Consider the following 23,372-nt stretch of genomic DNA (forward strand, 5'->3'; position numbering starts at 1 on the left):
CACAGTGGCTGAGAAGGCAGCCCTGGAAGCCCAAGGAAGGTTCAAATGGTGGCTCTCACCCCTACTCGCTGTGTGACGCTGGGCAAGCTCCTTACCTTCTCTGTTTCAGTTTCCTCAGCCACAAATGGGGATACTTATGTCTACCTTACTGGGTTGTTGTGAAGGCTAAATGAGATAATTCTGGAAAGTTCTCATATAGTGTCTGATATGTAGTAACTGTTAAATAAATAGTACCTATGACTGTATTTGAAAAGACAAGTTGCTTGACTTGATTGCTTTGAGTTAACAGGGAGAGGGAAGGAAGAGTCTGCTAAGCTCCAGGATTGTATAGAGAATGAATGGAACAGAGTGAGGAGGCCCTAGGGAAGAGCCGACTTGTGGGAAATAAGGTCTGTAGATGCTCATGAAACAGGACTGACTCATTACCTTTTCCTCGTTTGAGAACTCTGAGGATTAGTGTCCATGATCTCTGAGCCTCTTTAGCCCGAGATCCTAACCTAATATGACCAAAGCTGAAAAGGTCCAGACTGCAGTTCGAAAAAGTCCTTTGCTTCTCATCCCATCTATAAAAGGAAGCTGTGAGAGCTGAATCTTGGAGAGCGAGGGTGGAAAGCAAGGCTGCTGGGCACGCCGGGCCCCAGAAGGGGGCAGAGTGCCATCTGGTGGTAGAACTTGCTGATGGCACAGAAGAATGCAACCCATGGGAGCCTGTGTCTCTGGGGTTTACAAACCAACTCTTGGAGAGCACTTGCTACTTAGTCACTGTACTGAATGCTTTCCATACCCTGTCTCATTTCCACCTCTTGTGAAGGAGGTACTATCATCACCAATTTACAGAGGCATAAACTGAGGATGAGAGCCATTAGGTAATCTGTCCAAGGTCTGTGGACAAATGAGCTGGATTTAGAACCAGGCAGTATTTTTAATCACTATGCTATGTTAAACAGAAGAAAAAGGAAAAGCCAAAAAGAAGTGGGGAAGAATATAACAGAAAAGTGCAGAAGGAAAATTAGCATATGAGAGCCATGAGTTTTTTTTTAAACGGTGACAGAGGGAAGTTTGGCAAAGATTAAAATGAGGCAATTGTTGTTGGCGACCTTGTACAAATGATCTTTATGGTACTCCATAAAGGTCAGCCGAACTCACCAGTTTCGGTTCCCCAGGACCCACGGTCACACTCGCTGTCTGTGGGTCGAACCCAGGTGCTGTAGCAGTGACAGTGTAGGTACCTGGAAGCAGCAGCCGGAAGTAATCACCATGGTCACCTAGAAGTTACAAGGATATAACTCAGTTTGCTGATTACAAATCTGCCCCAAATGGGACCTTGATATTAAAAAATGATCTGAGGGTTTTAGCTGACCACAAGCTTGACTTTTCTTTTCTTTTTTAATGTTTAGATGAATTATTAATAAATTTAACAATAAAGAGAACTTCCTCACTCGGATGATAAAGCACGTCTCTTGAGCACTTTTGAGTTCTTTTGCACTTCCTGCGACTACTAAAACTGTTATTAACTCCCATAATAAAACTTAGAAAGTTAGAATGCATTTTCACGTCACCTGTTACAAGAGCAGCTCTCACTCTGGATGCATTAATGCTGATTCTTAGTCTGCTTTCCTAAAGTGACACAGCTATTTAACCTGAGAATTTCATTAGAGGGCAAACTATGGGCGCATCACCCCCCCGCGGCAATTCATCTTCTTCCTTATTTCCATGTGGTCCATGTTGGTTATTGTCAACTATTACAAAAATGTCTCCTGCTTTCATCATAAAGGCAAATGACAAATTGCTTTGGGATCAGGTTTTATGAAGATAATAAAATCCTCTAATGGGTTTCAGGTGCCTCCTGACCACCCTCAAGATGAGGCCATCCTGAGGTCACTGCACAGATATCATCAAAGCTCAGTGATACTGACAAGACAGGTGTGCCTGATGTTTTTCTCCGATCGTCTCTTAAGGGATTTCCATTGAAATCTGGAGGTCTTAGATGCTCAGATTTGCTTTATGGAGGGAAAATGATTTTACCTTCCAACCTTCCCCGAAGATTCTATTTCTGATGTGACTTTATAATCCTCGAGAGCAATCTTCCCCACGGCCTCTCTTATGCTATGAAGAGATGCACATCTGCTTAGCACCAAGGCTTGGCTTTTCTTAGTAGCATGATGAAACTGGTTAAGATCTAAAACCATTGAAGGCTATGGGACGTACGAGGAGTCTGGGCCTCAGCTCCTGCGAAGAAGTTTCGCTGTGCTCTGCACTGAGAGTATTGTGTTTCATTCTTTAGACCCCGTATTTTAAAACACTTCATGTCCAGTAAACGGTCACTAGGAGAAAGGTTGAAAGATCTATGAATGTTTTGCCTGGTAAAGAGACTAGAGGAGACCTCTGTTTCAGTGCATGAAAAGCCACTGTGAAGAAATGACGTCTACCTAAAGAAATGAGAATGAGAATTATGGGTTTAAGTTGCAGGGAGGAAGACTTTGCTAGACAGAAGCAAAACTATTGTGACAAACAGAGTTACTAAAAAAGAAATGGACTGCTTTATGAAATTGTGGCACTTAAGCAGAGACTGAATCAGGGGTCCTGGAAAAACTACACAGTTGTGTAGTGCACAACCTGCGCTAATGGACATGGTGGTCCTGGGTTGGACAACAAGCTACCAGCGGTGTTGTATGTGTGTAATCTTACATTGAGTGGGAGGACTAGACTAAATGACCACTAAAGTTCTGATTTCAAGAATCTTTTTTTAAAAATATTTCCTCTGTCATCTTCAAAAGTATGCCAAAAGGAAAATAAAATCCAAAAGAAAGCCTATTTCTATATGGCAGGGAAGCAGCATTTTGGCGAATGACTTTCCATCCCTTTAGAGTCAATTGTGACGGTAGCATTAAAATTTCTTTTAAGTGTGCAGCAATGAATAATTGAAATAATAAATGCAATTAAGAATGAAACTGACGGTAAACAATGTCTCTTCCCTGCCTCCTATGACATGTCTGTAATTTACTTTATAATACTTGAGCAAAAGCAGTGCGTTATTATGCATATGGTAAATAGTTTAAGTTATACCCCAGAGACTGTGCTTTTCCTAATTGGGAGCTCACACCCAGGAGCGGTGAGCTAGCTGTTGGATCAGACGGGCTCAACTCCAGCTGCAGCTGGTAGGGGGCTGCAGCTCTCTTTTATCTCCAATCAACGTTAGATGCTTTGCTAAGTAGCAATAATGAACGTTAGCAATGAGGTTTTTCACCGGTGAAATGAGTAATTTGTTAAATTAGCATAATGGGTGTTAGAAGTGGTCTCTTATTGGTGAAATTAGTGGTATTCAACATATGTTGACGGCCGGAATGTTTTAGAGACATTCCCCACACTAGCATGAATAGGGTATACGAATCTAGCAAACCCCAAAGCTCCCAGGAGTGCCCAAGGTTGGATCCCTAAGTTATCCTGGGTTCAGCCATTGGGCTGGAGGATCCTGGTTGTCTGGTGCCTGTGAGGCCTCAGAATTCTGCCTTTAGAATATCGTTGCCTTTGCCTTGAATGAACCTTTCATGTAAGATGTGTTGGGATCACCTTAAAGAACATAAGTTATCTCCTTCAGGTTGAGGTTTCATCCAGTTTAAACAGACTGTCTGAACGGGAAGATGCCTGCTTGGTAAGAAGCATTTGTGTGGTAACCTGTGGTTGAGCCTCGCCGGTATGGAGGTGGGGGGCAGGGAGGCAAATATCACCTACCCCTAACCATTGGCAGCTACTGCTCTGCAATACAAACAAAACAAACAACCCCAAAAAACCTCTAAGCGCTGTGCACAATCAAATTGGGCGGGGGCGGTTTGCAACACCCTTGTGCCTTGAGGTATTCTGCACCCTTCTAGGAGGTTCCAGGCTGGCTCCAAGAAGATCTGCCTCCATCATCAGTCTTGCCCTGCAACAAGCCTACAGAATGAACCTTGCTAACTTGTCCCTGAAAGGTGGTGCAGCCAAATGCCCGAGTCAGGGACGAGACTAAACATGAGTTTTACAGTCGTTTTCTTTTCTACCCCATTTCGCACAAGTATATGAGCTATTCATAACCTCAAACCTGGAAAACACCCGTGACAAAGTTGGGACTAAGAGGCAGCGACTCCTGAATGCTGAAAGAGACGGTATATTTACATCTTCCTGGTCCTCACCTCTTAATTCACCATCCCCATTTCGATTAGCCTTCCTTCCTCCAATCCCCCACCCCCAGTGTCCTTGACCGCCCTGCCAGTCTTGCTGGCTTACCAGTTGGCCTCCTGATTAAGCTGAAGAAGACAACGGGAGGGAAAGCTTCCTTCTTACCCCACCAAGCAGAGGCCACCTACCTGAAGTGACATCGTGGTTAATCCCACTGACAGAAATGACAGCCTCTGCGAGATTATTGCAATTCTCATCAACCACCATTCCCTTGATGCCCTGGTGTACCTGTAGAAAACAGTTTATAGTGGGTCGTTATGGTCATAAAACATTTGTACAGTGTTCTGGAGTCCTCAAAGCCCTCTCTCATATGTTTTACATTTGGGCTTCACAAAGATTATGGTAATAGCTCTTTAACTGGTCTCTCTGCCCCACTCTCTCCATCCTTAATAATCTCTTCTCGATAGAGCAGACAGAATGATCCTGTTAAAATCTAAATCAAGTCACGTCACTGGTCTGCTCGAAACTCAACTCACAGCAAAAGCTAAAGTTCTTAGATGGTCTGTAAAGCTCCAGCCCCAGGTAGCGTTCTGATCTCATCTCTTACTACTCTCTCCCTTACGCTCATGATTCCACCTACATGGGTGTCCTGGCCTTGTCTTTTTTTTTTTAATTAAAAAATGTTTTAATTGTGATAAAATACACATAACATACAATTTACCACCCTAAACATTTTTAAGTGTATGGTTCAGTAGTGTGAAGTACATTCACATTGTTGTACAACCAATCTCCAGAACTTTTTCATCCTACAAAACTGAAATTCTATACCCGTTAAACAATAACTCCCTACTCCCTTCTCTCCCCAGCCCCTGGCAACCACCATTCTACTTTCTGTCTCTGAATCTGACTACTCTTGATACTTCATGTAAGTGCAATTACACAGTATTTGTCTTTTTGTGACTGGTTTATTTCACTTAGCATAACGTCCTCAGGGTTCATCCATGTTGTGGCATATGTCAGAATTTCTTTCTTTTTTTAAGGCTGAATAATACTCCATTGTATGTATACACCACTTTTTGTTTACCCATTCATCCATCAATGGACTCTTGGATTGCTTCTGCCTTTTGGCTATTGCGAATAATGCTGCTATGGATATAGGTGTGCAAACATCTCTTTGAGATCCCACTTTCAGTTCATTTGGATAATACCCAGAAGTCATATTGCTGGATCATATGATAGTTCTATTTTTAATTTTTTGAGGAAACACCATACTGTTTTTCATAGTGGCTACACCATTTTACATTCCCACCAACAATGCATAAGGGTTCCACTTTCTCCACATCCTTGCCAACACTTGCTATTTTCTGCTACCTTTTTTTTTTTTTTTAAATAGCAGCCATCCCAATGAGTGTGAGGGGGTATCTCATTGTGGTTTTGATTCGCATTTCCCTGGTGACTAGTGATGTTGAGCATCTTTTCATGTGTTTGTTGTTGGCCTTGCATTTGCTCTTGTGTCCTCAATCGGGGAATCCTTTTTTCCCTAAATATCTGCATGGTTCTCTCCCTCACCTCCTTTAAGTATGTTTAAATGTCATCTTCTCTGTGAGGTCTTCTTCATAGCGTTTGACATTTAACATGTTATAAAATTGATTTTATTATTTTGTTTATTGTCTGTCTCTCCTCATTAGAATACAGGCTGCAGATGGGGAGGGATATTTCTTTGTTTACTCATAAGCCCCAGCATATAGTACTGTTTCTGACAGATAGTTGTGCTCACTAATGTGGAATGAATAAATTTCATTGCAGAAGAAGCCCAGATCAATTGTACTGAGTCAGAGCATAAGTCAGACCTGAGCCACACAAAAATCCCGGCCTGCCATTGGAAACCTCTTCTCTCTCTGTAACCATGAAAATTAAAGAATGGACTTTCACCTGTTCCAAGAACTGGATTAGGGCCTCCCGATTACCCAGCCACTCGCGCTGTAATTCCTCTTGGCGGGGAAACTTGTCGCAACTCAGTTCCAGCGTGATCTCAAAACAGTTGGTGTAGAGATAATTAAAGTCTTGCATTCCTAGGGGAGAGAGGGCAGCGGCAGACTTGTGCAAGCAGGTCCCCACCCAACGCCCCATCCCAACTCTCTTCAATCGCAATTTCTCCACTCCCATCACCTATTCTATCTCTTGACCTTCATTTCTTTTTCTCCTCCATAAAACCTTTTCCCAATTTCCCACTTCCCAAGCCTTTCTATTTTTCCAGTTTTCTTTCTTCACAAATGCCCATTTTATTGTCTCTATCCTCTACTTTTCTCCTTCATGACTTGAATTCACTTCTTGTCACTCTTAGCACTTTCAAAGTCTGTTTATTCGTCGTGCCTTAATATTACACTATGCACTAGTGTGCACTGTGCACAATATAGGTTATGCACTATGCACACACGTACTGCTTTCAGGGGACACATTTTCTCTCTGGATGATGATATTCTTCAGACCTGGGAGTTTAGAGATGAGACGAATATCTTGCTTTCACGTCCTTCCTCCTACCTGAACACACAGCACTAGCCTGAAAAACAGTTATCCCAGCAAAACCGACCCCTGAAAAAGCAGAAGGCAGCTATATAAGCGCTCCATCAAATGCTGGCTTGCTCCTATCTTCTATATTACTCAATTAAATCAATTATTTCTAATATGTTTCTGATTATTAGAATAGCATTTGTATCACAAATTCATTTGGGTTAAAAAGTGTCCATTTAATTAACTTTCACTGCTCTCTAAGCTGATGAGTGCAAGTAGCTCTTATAGAAAGAATGGGGAAAGCTGGAGAACAACCATAGCCTGTCACATTGGTTCTCTCTATGCAGCAGAACTGCTAGGCCTCAGCTCCCGAGTCTCTGAATCAGGTGGGGCCCCCAAATTTTCATTTCTAACAAGTTCCCAGGTGATGCTGACAATGCTGGTCCAGAGACCACACTGTTGGGACAATCATTTTAATGAACTTAATGATCTTGGAATTGTATCAGCGTAATTTAGGGCAATGATTCTCAGTGGAGACACAGGCCATGCTTTCCTAGAGGGTGGGAAGGGAGAGGGAGGAACAAGTATAATTTGAAAAAGTATATTTGATATTTTTTTCTTTTTTGAGGAAGATTAGCCCTGAGCTAACTGCTGCCAATCCTCCTCTTTTCGCTGAGGAAGACTGGTCCTGAGCTAACATCCGTGCCCATCTTCCTCTATTTTCTATGTGGGATGCCTGCCACAGCATGGCTTGCCAAGCGGTGCCATGTCCACGCCTGGGATCCAAACCAGTGAACCCCGGGCTGCCAAAGTGGAATGTGCGCACTTAACCACTGCGCCACCAGGCCGGCCCCTATATTTGATGTTTTAAACTTTGGGGGAAAACACCTATTGCTTTCCTAACGCAAACTAAAGAAAGAAAAGTTCAACAAAATTGTCTTGCCTTGTGTTCAAGCGAGTTTTCAGCCACAGGAAGTCTACCGCTTCCCAGGACGCGGTGACTCCCTAACCTTCCTCCTCCCCGCCCTCCTCAGGACCAGCCATCAGCTCAACCCTCACCTGTGAGTTCTTCTACTACCTGGCTCAGGCCAGGTCAGATTTGAGAGGATGGGGAAAGACAGCTGCTAAAAGCTGATTCCTAAAAGATCTCAGCTTCCTGCTTCGGCCTCTTCTCTATCCTTAGGCTTCCTATCTACTGAAGGTTCATGAACACAGATTCTGTCTGGAGCCTTGGTGATGGGGAAGGCCCAGGGAATACAGAGAAGCCTCTTGCTGAAGGTTTCTGATACGTTATCAATGGCCAATGTCACAGCAAACTCCTGCTTATGGGAGAAGGGCAGGCAGGGTACAGAGAGCACATATCAGAGGAACCGTTTGTGTCCAGGCAGCTCCTCTGCTCATCTGTTGCTATGTGCGGCATACCTCCATGCTACTTAGAAAAAGCTAACATTTATAAGCCAGGCATTTCCAAATGCTTTATGTGCATTATTTTATTTAATACCTACATCAAAATTATGAGGCAAGTATCGCTATTCTTTTTTGTTTTGTTTTTTGAGGAAGATGAGCTCTGAGCTAACATCTGCCACCAAGCCTCCTCTTTTTGCTGAGGAAGACTGGCCCTGAGCTAACATCCGTGTCCATCTTCCTCTACTTTATATGCATGACGCCTGCCACTGCATAGCTTGCCAAGCGGTGCCATGTCCGCATCGGGAATCCAAACCGGCGAACCCCGAGCTGCTGAACCGGAACATGTGAACTTAACTGCTGCGCCACCAGGCCGGCCCCAAAGTATTGTTATTCTTAATGTACAGGCAAGGAAACCAAAGCTCAGAGAGGTTAATTTTAATTAGCCTGAAGCCACATAACTGGTCAATGGCCAAGCCAGATTTTAACCTAGTGTATCCTTAGAGCCCACACTTAACCACTTGTCTACATTAGTGCCCTCCTATGCCCTAATCTACTGTAAACCACCAGTTCTGAAGGACACCACGTGGTTTCCCAACTTCATTTTAAAGAATCACAAGATGACATTAAATGCCAACTGAAGACTTCTCCATTTTTCAGATCTCTCCCTGAATGCAAAATCCTATAGTATTCTTGTCATTTCCCTGAGAAAAATAATCCTTTAAAAGGAGAAATGAGCTCCACTCTACTTCAGTTTGCAGCACTGTTGTACCCAGGACTCTCCTTACCCCTGCTGAGAGAATACCAGGACGCCCCATTGGTAATGCCGTCTGGGAAGTAATCCCCACAGTTCCAACCTTGGTGCATCCATCCGTGTGCATAGGAGTAGACCTTGGCCAGCTACAGGAAAAGCGGGCAGAAAATGACCTTGAGTGTTCCCAACTGACGTGGCAATGCTCATATGCAGAAGTAGCGTAAGCCAAGAAACACCACTAGGTATAAACGACTGGTTATCTGCTTTAGAGAAAGAAAATACCAGCAGAGATAGAGATGTGTGTGTGTGTGTGTGTGTGGACTAGAGTTAGGAGACCTGTACTCTGATTCTCCCACTATCTTGGGGCTAAATTTCTTCAAGTGCAAAGTGAGGGGCGGCACTGGATGATACGGAAGCTCCCTTCTAGGTGTACATTTTCTAGCTGAGTTTTGTAAAAGAAATCAAGGAGCAAGTAAGACAGGCTTTTTCCAGGAAAAGAACTGTGTTTTGGGTGTGTGAGGTGTGTGTTGGAGGGAGAGTAATCTATTTGGAATTTCTATAATTCTCTTTCATTATTATTTTATAACTGGACAAAATGAGATTACTAGAGAAGAAAATAATACACTTGCTTTGCAAAGCAACAACTGGTGTTATTCTCTATACAATTCATTAATTGATGAACTAATTCATGCTATTATTATTTATATTAGTTGTATATTATTAATAAAATAAAATAAGTGCTAATTGTATTCTATTGCTGTTTTGAACCTTTTTTTTGAGGAAGATTAGCACTGAGCTAACTACTGCCAATCCTCCACTTTTCGCTGAGGAAGACTGGCCCTGAGCTAACATTCGTGCCCATCTTCCTCTCCTTTCTATGTGGGACGCCTACCACAGCATGGCTTTTTGCCAAGCGGTGCCATGTCCGCACCTGGGATCTAAACCGGCGAACCCCAGGCCGCCGGGAAGTGGAACGTGAGAACTTAACCTCTGCGCCACCGGGCTGGTCCCTATTTTGAACTATTATGTAAACCTTTTTCCTGTGCATGGTCTATTTTTCATTAATATAGCCATATGACCATAAAACTGTAAATTAGACACCCCCAAGTTCACATTTAATGCCACTTGCTTACCACCAGTACTATTAGTCTTTTGGCATATTCCTCGTTTGTCATTAGCTTAAGTATTTTTTCACATTGTGGTAATACAGCTATACAATATATGTACTTTTTCATGAATTTATGGCTTATCACGCAAAACAAAGTGTAATTTACTGAACTGTAAGCTCCTAATGAGCAGGCAGTGTTTTCAATTATTTTCTATGGGCTTGTCCCTAATAGGGTCCTGTGTTACTGACTTGACCTGTGTTACTCTCCTGAGCTCCAAGTTCCTCTGGCTGGACAAGCTGCCATTCTGCATACCTTCTGGAAAAGCTTGTCATCAGGCGTGGGGGTATTGGCAGTACGGCGGAAACCACGGACCCGATGCTCAAGGGACTTGTCATATGGGTAATTGGCCACCACTGCCCCTCCATGGAGATTGGCTGAAAGAACAAAGTTGAAGGAGCGGATCCACTGGATCACAGCCCGAGTCTCGGGTTCCACCTGAGGAGAGATGAGAGCTTGGTGGTGAAGCTGCAACTGGGGGTGCCAAAGGGCTGTTCCAATAAGTTTGTCAGGAAGTGGTCTGGGGAGATCATACATCTGAACAAAACGAAGAGAGCCCTACCAGATACGAGAAGTGGAGATGGTGAAATTTTGATCTTTCACGATGGTTTTAAAAATTAAGTGGATGGAACGCTTTTTCAAAACGAAATCTTATGTGGAATCCCAGTATACAAAATAGCTAAAAAGAGAGTATTGAGGGCGGTGAAACAATTGTGTATGGTACACAATGGTGGATACATGTTATGATGCATTTGTCAAAACCCACAAAACATACAACACGAAGAGTGAACACTAATGTAAACTGTGGCCTTGGGGTGATAAGGACGAGTCAACATAGGTTCATCGATTGTAACAAATGTCCCACCCTGGCGTGGCTTGTTGACGATGGGAAGCAGGGAGTATGGGAACTCTGTACCTTCCCCTCAATTTGGCTGTGAACCTAAAACTGCTCTAAAACATGAAGTCTATTTTAAAAGAGAGAGAGAGAGTGAGAGCATTTTTTTTTGAAGTGGGGGGGGTGGCGCATGAGTGGAGAGCTCAGAACCCCTCTCTCTGGCACCATGGGAAGGGTTCTCCAATGTACCCACTGCTCCAGGGGCTTCTGAAGCACCTCTGTGGAAATTTAGGGCTCTAGTAGACAAATCTGAAAACACTGGTTTTCAGTAATGGTTTTCAACCTCCTCCTTCCCTCCAAATGCCTGCTGTGATGCTGACGTGTGGAACACACTCCTGTGGTCACATCCAAACAGTGTGGATTAGACACAGCATAACGTGAGCCAGTCTCAGCTAAGCAGTGAAACGCCACCCTTTCTACTGCATATTATATTGCCCATGAGTGACAGTATATTAAAGAAAGTCTCGAATCCACTTGGACTGGCAGGACAAGTAAATAATTTACAGCCTTCAGTGTTTTTCCTTCTCTCGGGATGGATGTGCTTAGAGGTTATGGGGTGTTGATATGTTAATGGCTCCTCCTGGACCAAGGGTCAGCTGTGAAGGCTCCCATCTTTTCCATCCCAAGGGAGACTGGATGAATAGGGTTAATTTTCACCCAATCACAATGGATATAGTACCAGGGACACCCATCCTGCTCTGTGACCAGGGCTCAGACCCTTTGAGGCAGTCCTTTTTCCATGTCCTACGTCTCTATCCATCAGAGCAAAGCCAGCTTCTCACCGCTCTTCTCCCTCAAGGCTGTCCCCTCAGAAGCCAGAGAGAGAGACTTACTTCTCATTGTCATTTTTCCTCTAAGATTCAGACAGAGGAACAAGTGGGAGTCTAATTATTATTGCCTGAACTACCTTATTTTACTTAGACAAGCTTAATAAATCAGAACATCCTTCTGGTTGGATATGCCACCAGTACAAAGTTATTTTTTATTTATTATTTATTTGGGCCAAGAGCATAGCTGCTATTTGAAATATAAACATGTCAGCATGACTTTGGTTCACTTTCAACTGAGCCTGTTCCATCTGGAAAACTCCCAATATAAAGCCTTACACCTGCTTTATTTTTCTCCCTTCAGTCTCTAAGTTTAGTTATTCACAAATAGAACGTTTAGAACTACCCAATGCAGTGTAAAAAAATGGTGGTAGTGATGCTCTGAGGGTGACAGTAGTTATTCCCAAGAGCAGGCCCACCAGCAGGATGAAGCCATTCACGTGCCCAGGGGTGGCCTGGAGAGAGAGGCCTGAGAGCATCGTATGGGATTCTCCAGTTGAGAGAATAAGGGAAAAGAGAGTATGCCAAAGTAGCCAGGGGTCATATAGAAAAGGAAGAGGAAAAACTACAAAGGTGGGACTCTCGACCCTTTTTCTGCGGCTCATTGCTGATGAGCATACAGTTCATTGCATGTGAGAGAGGCTTCTCTGTAGAATGCCAGAGTTCCGTGTCAACAGTAGCGTGCAGTACAAAGAATGCTGGATGAGGAGTTGGAAGATCTGTGTTTTAATCCTGATTCCATAAGTTACTAGCTGTGTAAATTTAAATTATTTTACCTATATGCATAATATCTATGAAACAGGGATGGACAACACTGCTTGATGCATCCACCACCCAGGGTTACGATGTTATGCTGGCTAAGAAAAATTGCAAAGTGCTGTGCAACTGTACGATTTGTTTTCACCTCCTTCATTACCATCGCCACCAACGTCAAACATTTTGGGACCATGTGGTCCGTGGAGGGCTCTACACTGGGGGAGGGAATAAACACAAAGAGGTATAAGATACGGTTATTATTGCTTTGGACAGATTAACACCGAGTTGAGTTGATGCTTAATTCTTGCTTGTTCAGTTGATGTGAAGATTGCTAGAAGAAATTCCAGATGCTAATTTACCTGCTCTGTATGCAAATTTATTCTCATACCTGACTCTTCCAGTTGTCTGGAAGGGGCAGATGGTGGTTGGGGCCTCCATACTTCTCATTGTAGTAGATGTAGGTATTGAGATCGGGGAAGTTGCGGTTCAGGTCCACTCCATTCGCATTGTTCCTGCCAACCAGATCCCTAGAGATATTTAGCCCCTAAAGGGAAAAGGAAGATACAAAAAAATGAAGGTTTCAGACTGAATCCTCTATTTGAAGAACACTGTACAGTTCTTTTTAGGTATTACCTTAATCTATCAAGTGATAGAGCATTTTCTTTTTTAACTTATCCGAAGTCCCAGGGATGTGGTTCAAGTTTCCTGGTGGACAACGTGCTGGAGGTAGAGATCCCAGGGGAAGCTCTCACAAGAGTAGGGTGTTTCAGGATAATGAGAACCCCTAGTTTTTTAAAAAATAACTTTATTGAGATATAACTTTTATAACCATAAAGCTCACCCGTTTTAAGTGTACAATTCAATACCTTTTAGTATCCTTACGGAGTTGTACAACCATCACCACAATCTAATTTAAGAACATTTCTATCACCCTAAAAAAAAACTCATGCCCATTTACAGGCACCCCTCATTTTCACTCCAGCCCTAACTAATGACTTTTTGTTTCTATAGATTTGCCTTTTCTGGACATTTCACACACAGGGACCATACATTTTGCATTTGGCTCTTTTTCACTAGACGTAATGTTTTTGAGGTTCCTCCACGTTGTGACCTGTAGCAGTACTTCATTCCTTTTTATTGATGAATCGTTCCATCCGATGGATTTATTACATCTTGTTTACCCATTCACCAATTAACAGACTTCACTAGTTTCCTGGAGCTCCTGTGCCAAATTACCACAAGTTAGCTGGCTTATAACCACAGACATTTATTCTCTCACATTTCAGAAGTCTGAAGTCAAGGTGTCAGCAGGGTGACACTCTCTAAAGACTGGAGGAGACAATCCTTCTTTTTCTCTTCTAGCTTCTGGTGGTTGCTGGTCATCCCTAGCATTCCTCGGCTTGTAGACACATCACTCCAATTTCTGCTCCTTCTTCACATGGTCTTCTCCCCCATGTGTTTGTGTCTCTGCATACAAATTTCTTTCTTCTTATAAGGACACCAGTCATATTTGATTTAGGGTCCACTGTAATCCAGTATGACTTCATCTTAACTTGATTACATATGCAAAGACCCTATTTCCAAATAAGGATAGAACCTATCTGCATTCACAGGTTGCCGGTAGACGTGAATTGGGGGGATAGTACTCAACCCAGTACGTGGACATTTGGGTCGTTTCCACTCTTTGGCGATTGTGAATAATGCTGCCACAAACATTCATGTACAAGTCTTTGTGTGAACATACGTTTCCACTTCTCTTGGGTAGACACCTGGTAGCTGCCCCACTGCATCATAAGGTGAGTCTATGATCGACTTTTTCACAAACTGCTAAACTGTTTTCCAATGTGACTGCACCACAGAACACCTCCTTTTTTCAACTTAGTATCCTTGCTTCTCTTTCTTCTGAGCAATGTCAACTTCAGGCTTACACTTCAAGTTTCTCTGCTCACACTTCAAATTTTATCATTTATTTGGTCATGTATTCACTCACTCATTCCCATTTAGTCAACCAACATTCATTCAAGTCCATCTCTGATAGATTCTCTGATAGATACTGGGGAATGAGATAATGAGCCATTAGTCTAGCCTTCGAGGAATTCATATATGAATTATATATATTCATATATGGGGAAATATATATATACATAAATACATCAATAAATGAAATATATAAAGCAATCGAATAGAGAGATGTTCAAAGCCCCTTGGAAAATTGAAATTCCATTTAATGCTTGTGTGGCACTGGAGAAGGGGAATGGTGTCCACTGGAGCCCTACAGACTGAGAGAATAGCAGCCAAACTGGTGGCCATTCCAGGAAGTAGTGTGCATGGTTTGATGCTGGGCAGCTAAAAACTCACGGATGTACTAGTACTCTCATATTTTTCTAAGAAATCTTTATTGTTTTCAGATTTCTTTATTTTTCATGGCATCTTGCTCATATTTTGTTCTTAGATGTCAGTGAGAATACAATACTTTTGAAGTCCTCTTAAGTGTTTTACATCAGTTCTGCCCAGTGGAAAACATTTACCTGATTTTTCAGTTCTATGAGATCCTGATTTTCCTTGTTCCCAGGAGTTTTTCACTACTTGCTTATTTGTATCAATGTAGGTCTTAACTGTGCATATTAACAGATATGTTAATTTACCTATCAGTATTACCACTCACACTGAGTCATTAGTTTAGGCAGGCAGGTAAGGACTGCCCTTAACAGAAGGCTTCCATAAATAGGGCTAGTGGTGTATTAGTTTCCTATTATTGCTATAAGAAATTATCACAAACTTAGTGGCTTAAAACAGCACCAGGTTATTATCTTTTGGAGTTTCGGAGATCAGAAGACTGAAATGGAACCAGCCCTGATGGCCTAGTGGTTAAAGTTTGGCACTCTTACCACATCCACAGCCTGGGTTCAGTTCCCCGTTATGGAACCACACCCCTCATCTGTCAGTTGCCATGCTGTGGCGGTGGCTCCCATAGAAGACCTAGAAAGACCTACAACTACAATACAGAACTCTGCACTGGGGCTTTGGGGAGGAAGAAAAAGGAGGCTGAAATGTGTCTCACAGGACTAAAACCAACGTGCCAGCAGGGCTGTTCCTTCCAAAGGCTCTAGGGGAGTCTGTTTCCTGACTTTTTCAGCTTCTAGAGCCTACCCACATTCCTTGGCTCATGGTCCCTTCTGTCATCTTCAAACCTGGCAGCATAACATCTTCAAGTCTCTCTCTGACCTTCTGCCTCCCTCTTCCACATCTAAAAGACCCTTGAGATTGGTTACACTGGGCCCACCCAAATAATCCAGGGTATTTTAAGGTTAGTTGATTAGCAACCTTAATTCTATCTGCAATCTTAATTCCCCCTTACCATGTAAAATAACATACTCACAGTTCCCAGGGATCAGGACTTGGACATCTTTCGGGGGCAGGGCATTATTCTGCCTTACCTACAGGTGGGTTTAAAGTTTGATGGCCAGGTCTCCCTTCTGTACCCATGCAGGCAGTCTTCCTCTGAGTATGGCAGGTAGCTCTGGAAGTCTGAGAACCCGAAAGGTCCCCTCCTGGATTCAGGTTCAAGATCTGCTCCCTCTGAACAAGTACACAGCAGGCGAGCAGAGGTGAGTGGTTCCTGAGAGATGGCTCTAGGATTAGTGGGCTGGCAGGAATTTTCCCCATTTCCTCCCATCCTACCTCATCCCACAAAAGATGTGGGCGGTCTGAGTGCTTCTCCAGTTTCCCCACTGCGATACAGGGAAAAGCCAATAGAAGGGGAGCAGCCAGGCTGGGGTTCTCCCCTGCACCTCTTTCAAATTTTCCTGCTCTTTTGGAAACTCAAGTCTTGAGGCTCGTGAGCATGCACCTCTCTGATTTCCAGTGGAGGGACAAGGTTTTGTTTTTCACTAGTTGAGTCATGTTAGCAGGCAGTTGTGAGATCGCAAGGGTCAAATCTGTGTTTGGTTCAACATCTTGGCTCCATTCCCCTCCCTGCCTCTACTTACCCCCCAGCCCTATCCTCAAGTAGGTTTAAAATATGCTTGGGATGGGCTGGTCATGAAAGGACAGATGCTGTGTGGTTCCACTTGTATAGGATTCAGGGAATCAGGCAGTGGAGGGTGGTAGCCAGGGGTGGTGGGAAGGAGGAAATGGGGAGTGACTAGTCAATAGGCACCAAGTTTCAGTTGAGTAGGATGGATAAGTTCTGGTAATCTGCTGTACAACAGCAATACTGGATTGCACACTTAAAATTTTGTTAAGAGGGTAGATTTCATCTTGAGTGTTCTTATCACAATAAAATAAAATTAAAAAAAGAGTAAAGTAGTGATGTGTAGTCTTAAAAATGAAAAAAATTTTCAAGACTATCCCAAATAAACATATTTTTAAATTAAAAAAAAACTGCTTCAATTTACCACTCCTGCCACTCCCCAAAAACCAAATCAGGTTTAAACATAACTTTTATTTATTTATTTATTTTTTTAAAGATTGGCACCTGAGCTAACAACTATTGCCTATCTTTTTTTTTTTCTGCTTTATTTCTCCAAATCCCCCTCCGCCTCCCCCCTCCCGACATAGTTGTATATCTTAGTTGCACGTCCTTCTAGTTGTGTCATGTGGGATGCCACCTCAATGTGGCCTGACAAGCGGTGCCATGTCCCCGCCCAGGATCAGAACCAGGGAAACCCTGGGCCACCCCAGCAGTGGAGGGCAAGGACTTAATCGCTCTGCCACTGGCCAGCCCTAAACATAACTTTTAAAGGAACACGCTCATTGAGTAAGGCAGATACCTGGATTCACCCGTGAAAATTCTAATTCAACAGATCCTGGGGGATGTGAATCTGGGAATCTGTATTTCAAAAATCTTCACGTATGGTTCTGATGTGCAGACACAAAAGAATTACCGCTTTAAAGACAGACAGTGACATTTTGAATCCATTTTAGGAAATAATCTAAAAGCCCATAGACACTTTTTCTTATATGTCCCCTGCAAATGTAACTCTAAAATAATTTCGAAGCTGAGTACTATACTAGTAGTGGAAAAAACCCTACAGAAAAACAATGAAGTATGAAGAATCTAGACTTAACCTGCACCCCACAATTCTGGGAAAAGCATGATCTCCCTCCTGATATTTCCCCCTAAATGCAAACAGAAGTGTCGCGTCATGTGGGAGGGAGTAGAGTGTTTAGGGTTAGAAGCTAAAATTTCAGGGAAGGAGATCTATTTTGCAATATCCCTTCACACCTATATAGTATTTTCCAGTTTACAGTGTTGCCATAGATATTGTCTCAGCTGGAAGGGGGTTGAGGGAACTGGGGCTCAGAGCCCCCATTCACGGCCTGGGGTGCTACAGGACTGAAGCAAGTCTTCATACTTTATTCTATTTCTATTATTATTTGCTCTCTTACATAGTGACACTTACAGTGGGACAGAGAAAACACATTGTCTATTGGCTTTTATTTTATTCCTTAGGATGGCTTTATTCTCTGCAGGCTCAGTACCTGGGCTGCGGCCACCTCGTAGCCGTCCGGGTTCATGGACGGCATGATGTGAATGCGCGTGTCCTCCACCAGCCGGACGATGCGCTGGTTCCGGTTCCGGAACTCCTCACACAGGAACTCCGAGAGCTGCAGCAGCAGCTCGCGGCCCAGCACCTCGTTGCCGTGCATGTTCCCCACGTACTTGACTTCCGGTTCCACTGCAAGCGTGAGAAAAGTACACAGAAAGATGAAAGGTGGGGAAAAAGCAAGCGCCCTTGATTCCTAATCTTGCAAAGGGAGCTTTTCCCTGTTTTTCTGTAACGAATCTAAGAAAATCTCATGCTTCCGTGGGTGTTTTCCAATAATCTGTGAGCCTCCTTCCGACAAATTGCAATTACGAACGTTACAAAACTTCATGCTGGGGTAACAATGACTACCATTTATTAAACCCCTGCTGTGTACTAGGCATTTATCATTATTGCTGATCTTCACAGAAGACCTGTGAAGTGGGCATTATTAGCCTCAGGATGAAGGAACTGGGGAGAGAAGAGGTTAAATAGGTTATCTGAGGTCACCTAGCTAATTAATATGATGGCAGCGGAAGCCCAGGTAGCATTTACAGTAGCTCCCTGCTGCTTCTCAGAGACAAATCTTTTCAGGATAAGAATGGTGTTTTCCCAAGACCTGCTCTTATAAAGTTCTCTAGGTTATAGCGTAACAGTTCCTAATCATCCTATTGAAAATTTAATTTTCCTCTTACTTAGGAAACTAAAATCTCTCCTTCGTATCTGAGAACATGATGTCTTGAGGCATAGAGTAGGAAGGAGTCTACATATGTCTCATTCCTTAGTCTTCTCTTTGGCTGTGTTAACCGTTCTGTGAAAGTAAGAATTGAGGTCATGAAAAGCGCCTCTAGAACCACTTAAAGAAAGTCACCCTCGCCCCCTTTTAAAAGGAAAGAGAAAAGCTCTTGCCAAGTAGTTTCCCTTCCACCCAACACTCTCCTGCCTGCATGGCTTTTCTGATTCTGTACCTCTTCATCTCCACATTTCCAGGTCCTTCCAGGCTCAGTTTGACTGTTCCTTGCTCTGTGAAGCCATTTTGGGAGTGAACTCACTTTGAACTTCATTTTCACGGTACTTACCCTTTTCTGAGTTTTACCTAATTTTGCACATGTCCTACTTCCTTTACTGGACCTGGCCTTTGCAATGCGTACAATTTTTAGTTTTCTTTAGGACACAACCCAATGTTATTTTATCGTAGTATACCTACAGCTCTCTTTCTCAAAGGAATGTTTATAATCCACAAGGATGGTGTAGTGTACTTTCCATAATGTGGAGTCTTTAATCTTAGTACATTTCTTTAATCTTAGATTATGTCTTTCTTACTTTTCTTGGTGCTAAAATATCCCTTCTTTTGGGAAAGGATGGTGATAGTGGATGGCAGATAATATTCTTCAACATCCTTGTTCAGTAAAATAAAATTTGGAAATCTATTATAGTCCCCTCCAATCTATTTTATTTATTAAAAAAATTCTTTTTTAACTTTTCTGTGAAATCCAAAAGTCTGGGGATTTCTGCCCTAGAGAACCTCACATAGTGCCTTGCACTTGGTGGGCGCCCAATAGCAAATTCTCTTGTCTCTACTTTCAATATATCCAGAACACAACGACCTCTCACAACAACCACTGTTGTCATTTTGGTTCAAACCCTACACCCTCACGCCTGGATTATTACAGTAAATCTCCTACTTGAACTCCTTGCACCTGCCCAGCGCCTTCAAAGTCTGCTCTCCTGAGTCAACAGTCAGCAAACTTTTTCTCTTAAGGGGCCAGATAGTAAAGACTTTGGGCTTCATGGGCTATATTTTCTCTGTCATAGCTACTCAACTCTTCCAGCAAAAGCAGGCATAGACAATAGGAAAACAAATGGGCGTGACTGTGTTTCAATAAAACTTTATTTACCAAAACAGGTAGCTGGCCCTCGGGCTATGGTTTGCTGGCTCCTGTTCTAAGTGATCTTTTGAAAATTTAAGTCAGACCGTGTCACTGCTTAAAACCCTCCAGTGGCTTCTTACTTTGCTCAAAGTAAAAGCTGTCATCTTTACAAAGGCCCGTAAGACCCTGCATGATCTCCTCCTCCTGCCTGGCATCTCTGACCATTCTCAGCTCTGACCTCGTCTCTGGCTCTCCCATTGTTCACTCTGCTGCAGCCGCAGGGGCCTCCTTGCTGATCCTCACACATATTAAGCATGTCCTTGCTCTTCCCTCTGCCTGCAATTGGCATGTTCCATCACATGCTCAAAAATCACCTCCACGGAGAAGCCTTTCCTAAGTAGCAACTACCCCCTCCCCTACTCATCCATGGCCCTCATTCCCTGTTTCTCTTTCCTGGTTTATTTTTCCCTATAGTACTTATTTTCATCTGATATGTGCTTACTTAGTTACCCATTTATTGCCAGTCTTTTATTTTTACTGCTGTCCAGTTGATTTTGGCTCCTGGTGACCCTGTGTACAGAAGAGCTGAACTCTGCCTGGTCTTTTTGCACCATCCTCTCACCTTCCAATGCTCTATCCACTACTATTCACAGGCTTTTCATGGCCAATTTTGACAAGCTCTGCTGAAACCCGTCGGCTGACTCCTGTCAAATATCAGTGTTTCAGCATCACGCAGCCCGCCGTCTAACAGCCGGCTGCGGGTGGTGTTCTTCCCTGACCAGGAAATGAACCCAGGACACAGAGGTAAGAGCACCAAATATTAACCACTAGACCACCAGGCCTGGCGTTGCAAGTCTTACCCCACTAGAATTAAGGCCTGAGAACAGGATCTTGTTTTTTGTTCTGTTGAATATTCAGAGTCTACAAAAGTGCTTGAATGTAGTAGATATCAGTAATACTTGTGAAATGAATAACGAAGGAATGAATGAATGAACAGCTGAGTTATAAGGCATCAGAGAAAAGAGGGATCAGTGGAGGCTAGAATAGTATGAAAAAGCTTCAAAGAAGACTTGAATGCTAGAAATTAGAGAGGGCACCAGAAAGGGGCATGGAGTGAGGTGGGGACCCTATAATATCCATCAGCACTCGCAAGTAAGCGCAGAAAGCTTGTTATGCAAGCGCAGCTTAAAAGCAAGGCCCTTACCCTCACTTAACCACACAGCCTCCTCGGCACCCCCACCCCGCCCCTGGGCCATGTAATATTCTGAAGCTGTCATGGACAGAATCCACTGAATGTGAGGCTGTCTTTGAAGGTTTTTAAGCTGGGGAGTGAGAAGATTATGTCAGTGTTTAGGAAAATTACTCTGGCTTCTCGGTGCTAAATAGAGGGTTCAGAGAGTGGTGGCAGTTCGGTGTTAGGAGGCCAGTTAAGAGCCTAGTCCAATAATTTAGGCCAGTTGTGATGGAGTTTGGGCTAGTGTGGAGGGTGTGGAAGTGGAGAGGAAAAGAGAGATTTGCAGTTGACTGTTTGAGGGAGGAACTGACATAACTTGAATGTCACAATTGCTATAAGTAAAGCACTGAGAAACTAGAAACAACTTAAATGCCCATCAATAAATGAGCAATTAGATACAGCCATGCAATGAAATATTATGCAGCCAAAAAATGATGATATTGATCTACATTTACAGACATGGATGCTATTCATAGAAGACTATGAGATGAGAAATGCAGGTATAGTACGATTCCAGTTTTATAAAAGAAATTATATGTGTTTGTATGGGGGGTTTAAATATGCATAGAAAAAAGTCTGGAAGAATATACACAAGTATGTTAACAGTAGTCATCTGTGAGTGCTGGGATTATGGGTGAGGTGTTTTTTTCCTTCTCTAATTTCTCATTTTAATCCAAACATGCATTGCTTTTATAATAGAAATAAACTAACAAAAAGTAATCCAATGAATGAAGCTAATACTGCAGACCTCAGACTCTTTCCAGGATACCATATCTATCCCACTCTCATTCCCCAAAAAGATATCCTTAAACCCTTCTAAGTTTTCAGGCAGAACAGAAGGGCTAATTGTTTCTCCTTATGTCTCCTGAAGCATTGGCTAGGGAAAGAGAAAAATAGCAAGGGAGAAAAACGGGTAATGGCAGGGAAGGAGGGGGGAGGGGATGGGAGCAGGGAAAACACTCACCTTTTCCCAGTAAGGTCTTGAGCAAACAGAACCCAGGATGGAGGAAGGGATGGAGCCTGGATTGAGGTTGCAGCTTCCCAGAGGCAGGGATAGCTTGAGGGTTAAGTAGGGAAAGACTTAGCCCAGGCTGAGGAGAGGTGATACTTTGTAGGTGGAGGGACCCACTGACCTACCCAGAAACCACCCCGGTCGCTGGATTTGTAAGGAAGGGTCCGGCCCCATACACTCCAAGAACTGCTCAGGGCTTACAGGGCTCATGGAATCCGGGGTTGTCGCTGAATTCCAGCACGTAGAGGTGTCTCCCCTTCACACTGCGCCCGATGCTGTAAACCCGCGTGATATAAGGGCATTCGTTGTGCACCTTGTACAGCGTCCGCACGAGGTCATCATAGCGGTGATGGCGAAAGGTCACCGGGGCAACCAACTTGAAGAGAAAGAGGAGGTGGAAGAAGACTGAGAGCAGGCCTGACATCTGGCTGGGCTTTCTCAGAGACCCACCGAAATGGGCCCCACCTCTCCCAACAACCTGGCTTCTTCGCCAGTCACAATCCAAGGGGCCGAGAACCAGCTCTTCCTAGTTTCCCGCCAGTAAACACCAGTGACAGCACCTGGGAAGGAAGGTCAAACTGTCCTGTCCAAAGGTGGAAATTATTTATGTAGCTCTGGAATAGCCACTCGTCTCTCCTCCATTTCCCTGCTTCTAATCCAGGAAAACCTTTTGAAAGGTTTTTCTACTTCCCCAGATTGGGTAGATTTACTGATTCTGGTTTACTGATTAACTGGGCTGTAAACAAGCTTCAATAAATTGCTGCTTATAACCCTTTGATTCCCAGAGAATTTTGAGAAACTTGTGCTTGTTCCCTATACTACAGTTTAAGGAGGTGCATTAAAATAGAGCTCTCTGTTCCTTTTGATCCATCCCACATACTACTGCCAGACTATCTTTCTGAAGCACAGCTCTGTCTTGTCCATTTTTTCCTCAAAAATCTTTCCACAGATACCATTGAGAAAATGAAAAGAGAGCCACAGGCTGGGAAAAAACAATCGCAAACCGTGTACTGGATAAAATATCTAGAATACATAAAGAACTCTTACAACACAATAATAATAAGACAAACAACCCAATTTAAAAATGGGCAAATCTTTAAAAAGATTTGAGTAAACATTTCACCAAGGTAGACATATGAATGGTTAATAAGCACATTTAAAGATGTTCAACCTCATTGTTCATTAAAGAAATGCAACTTAAAACCACACGGAGAGGGCACTTCACATCCACTAGAATGGCCGTAATAAAAAAGAGACAG

General features: G+C 43.2%; 1 protein-coding gene across 2 annotated transcripts; it reads right to left on the bottom strand.

Annotated features, from left to right (window-relative positions):
- Positions 1 to 1,098: 1,098 nt before the first annotated feature.
- CPN1 (carboxypeptidase N subunit 1) lies at positions 1,099 to 22,761 on the bottom strand. 2 transcript variants are annotated; one of them, XM_046652105.1, is made up of 8 exons: positions 22,315 to 22,761; positions 17,953 to 18,149; positions 12,857 to 13,012; positions 10,246 to 10,428; positions 8,859 to 8,970; positions 6,088 to 6,227; positions 4,344 to 4,443; positions 1,099 to 1,265 (listed from the first exon to the last, which is right to left on the bottom strand). In XM_046652105.1, exons 1-8 carry the CDS (start codon positions 22,535 to 22,537, stop codon positions 1,114 to 1,116), a joined length of 1,263 nt encoding a protein of 420 aa, XP_046508061.1. In that variant the 5' UTR covers positions 22,538 to 22,761; the 3' UTR covers positions 1,099 to 1,113. The 2 variants fall into 2 exon arrangements, with proteins under 2 accessions (XP_046508061.1, XP_046508062.1); XM_046652106.1 differs by having other exon boundaries at positions 22,239 to 22,383.
- Between the last annotated feature and the right edge of the window lie 611 nt (positions 22,762 to 23,372).

Source organism: Equus quagga, chromosome 2, assembly GCF_021613505.1.
Source record: "Equus quagga isolate Etosha38 chromosome 2, UCLA_HA_Equagga_1.0, whole genome shotgun sequence".
NCBI classification, from domain to species: domain Eukaryota; kingdom Metazoa; phylum Chordata; class Mammalia; order Perissodactyla; family Equidae; genus Equus; species Equus quagga.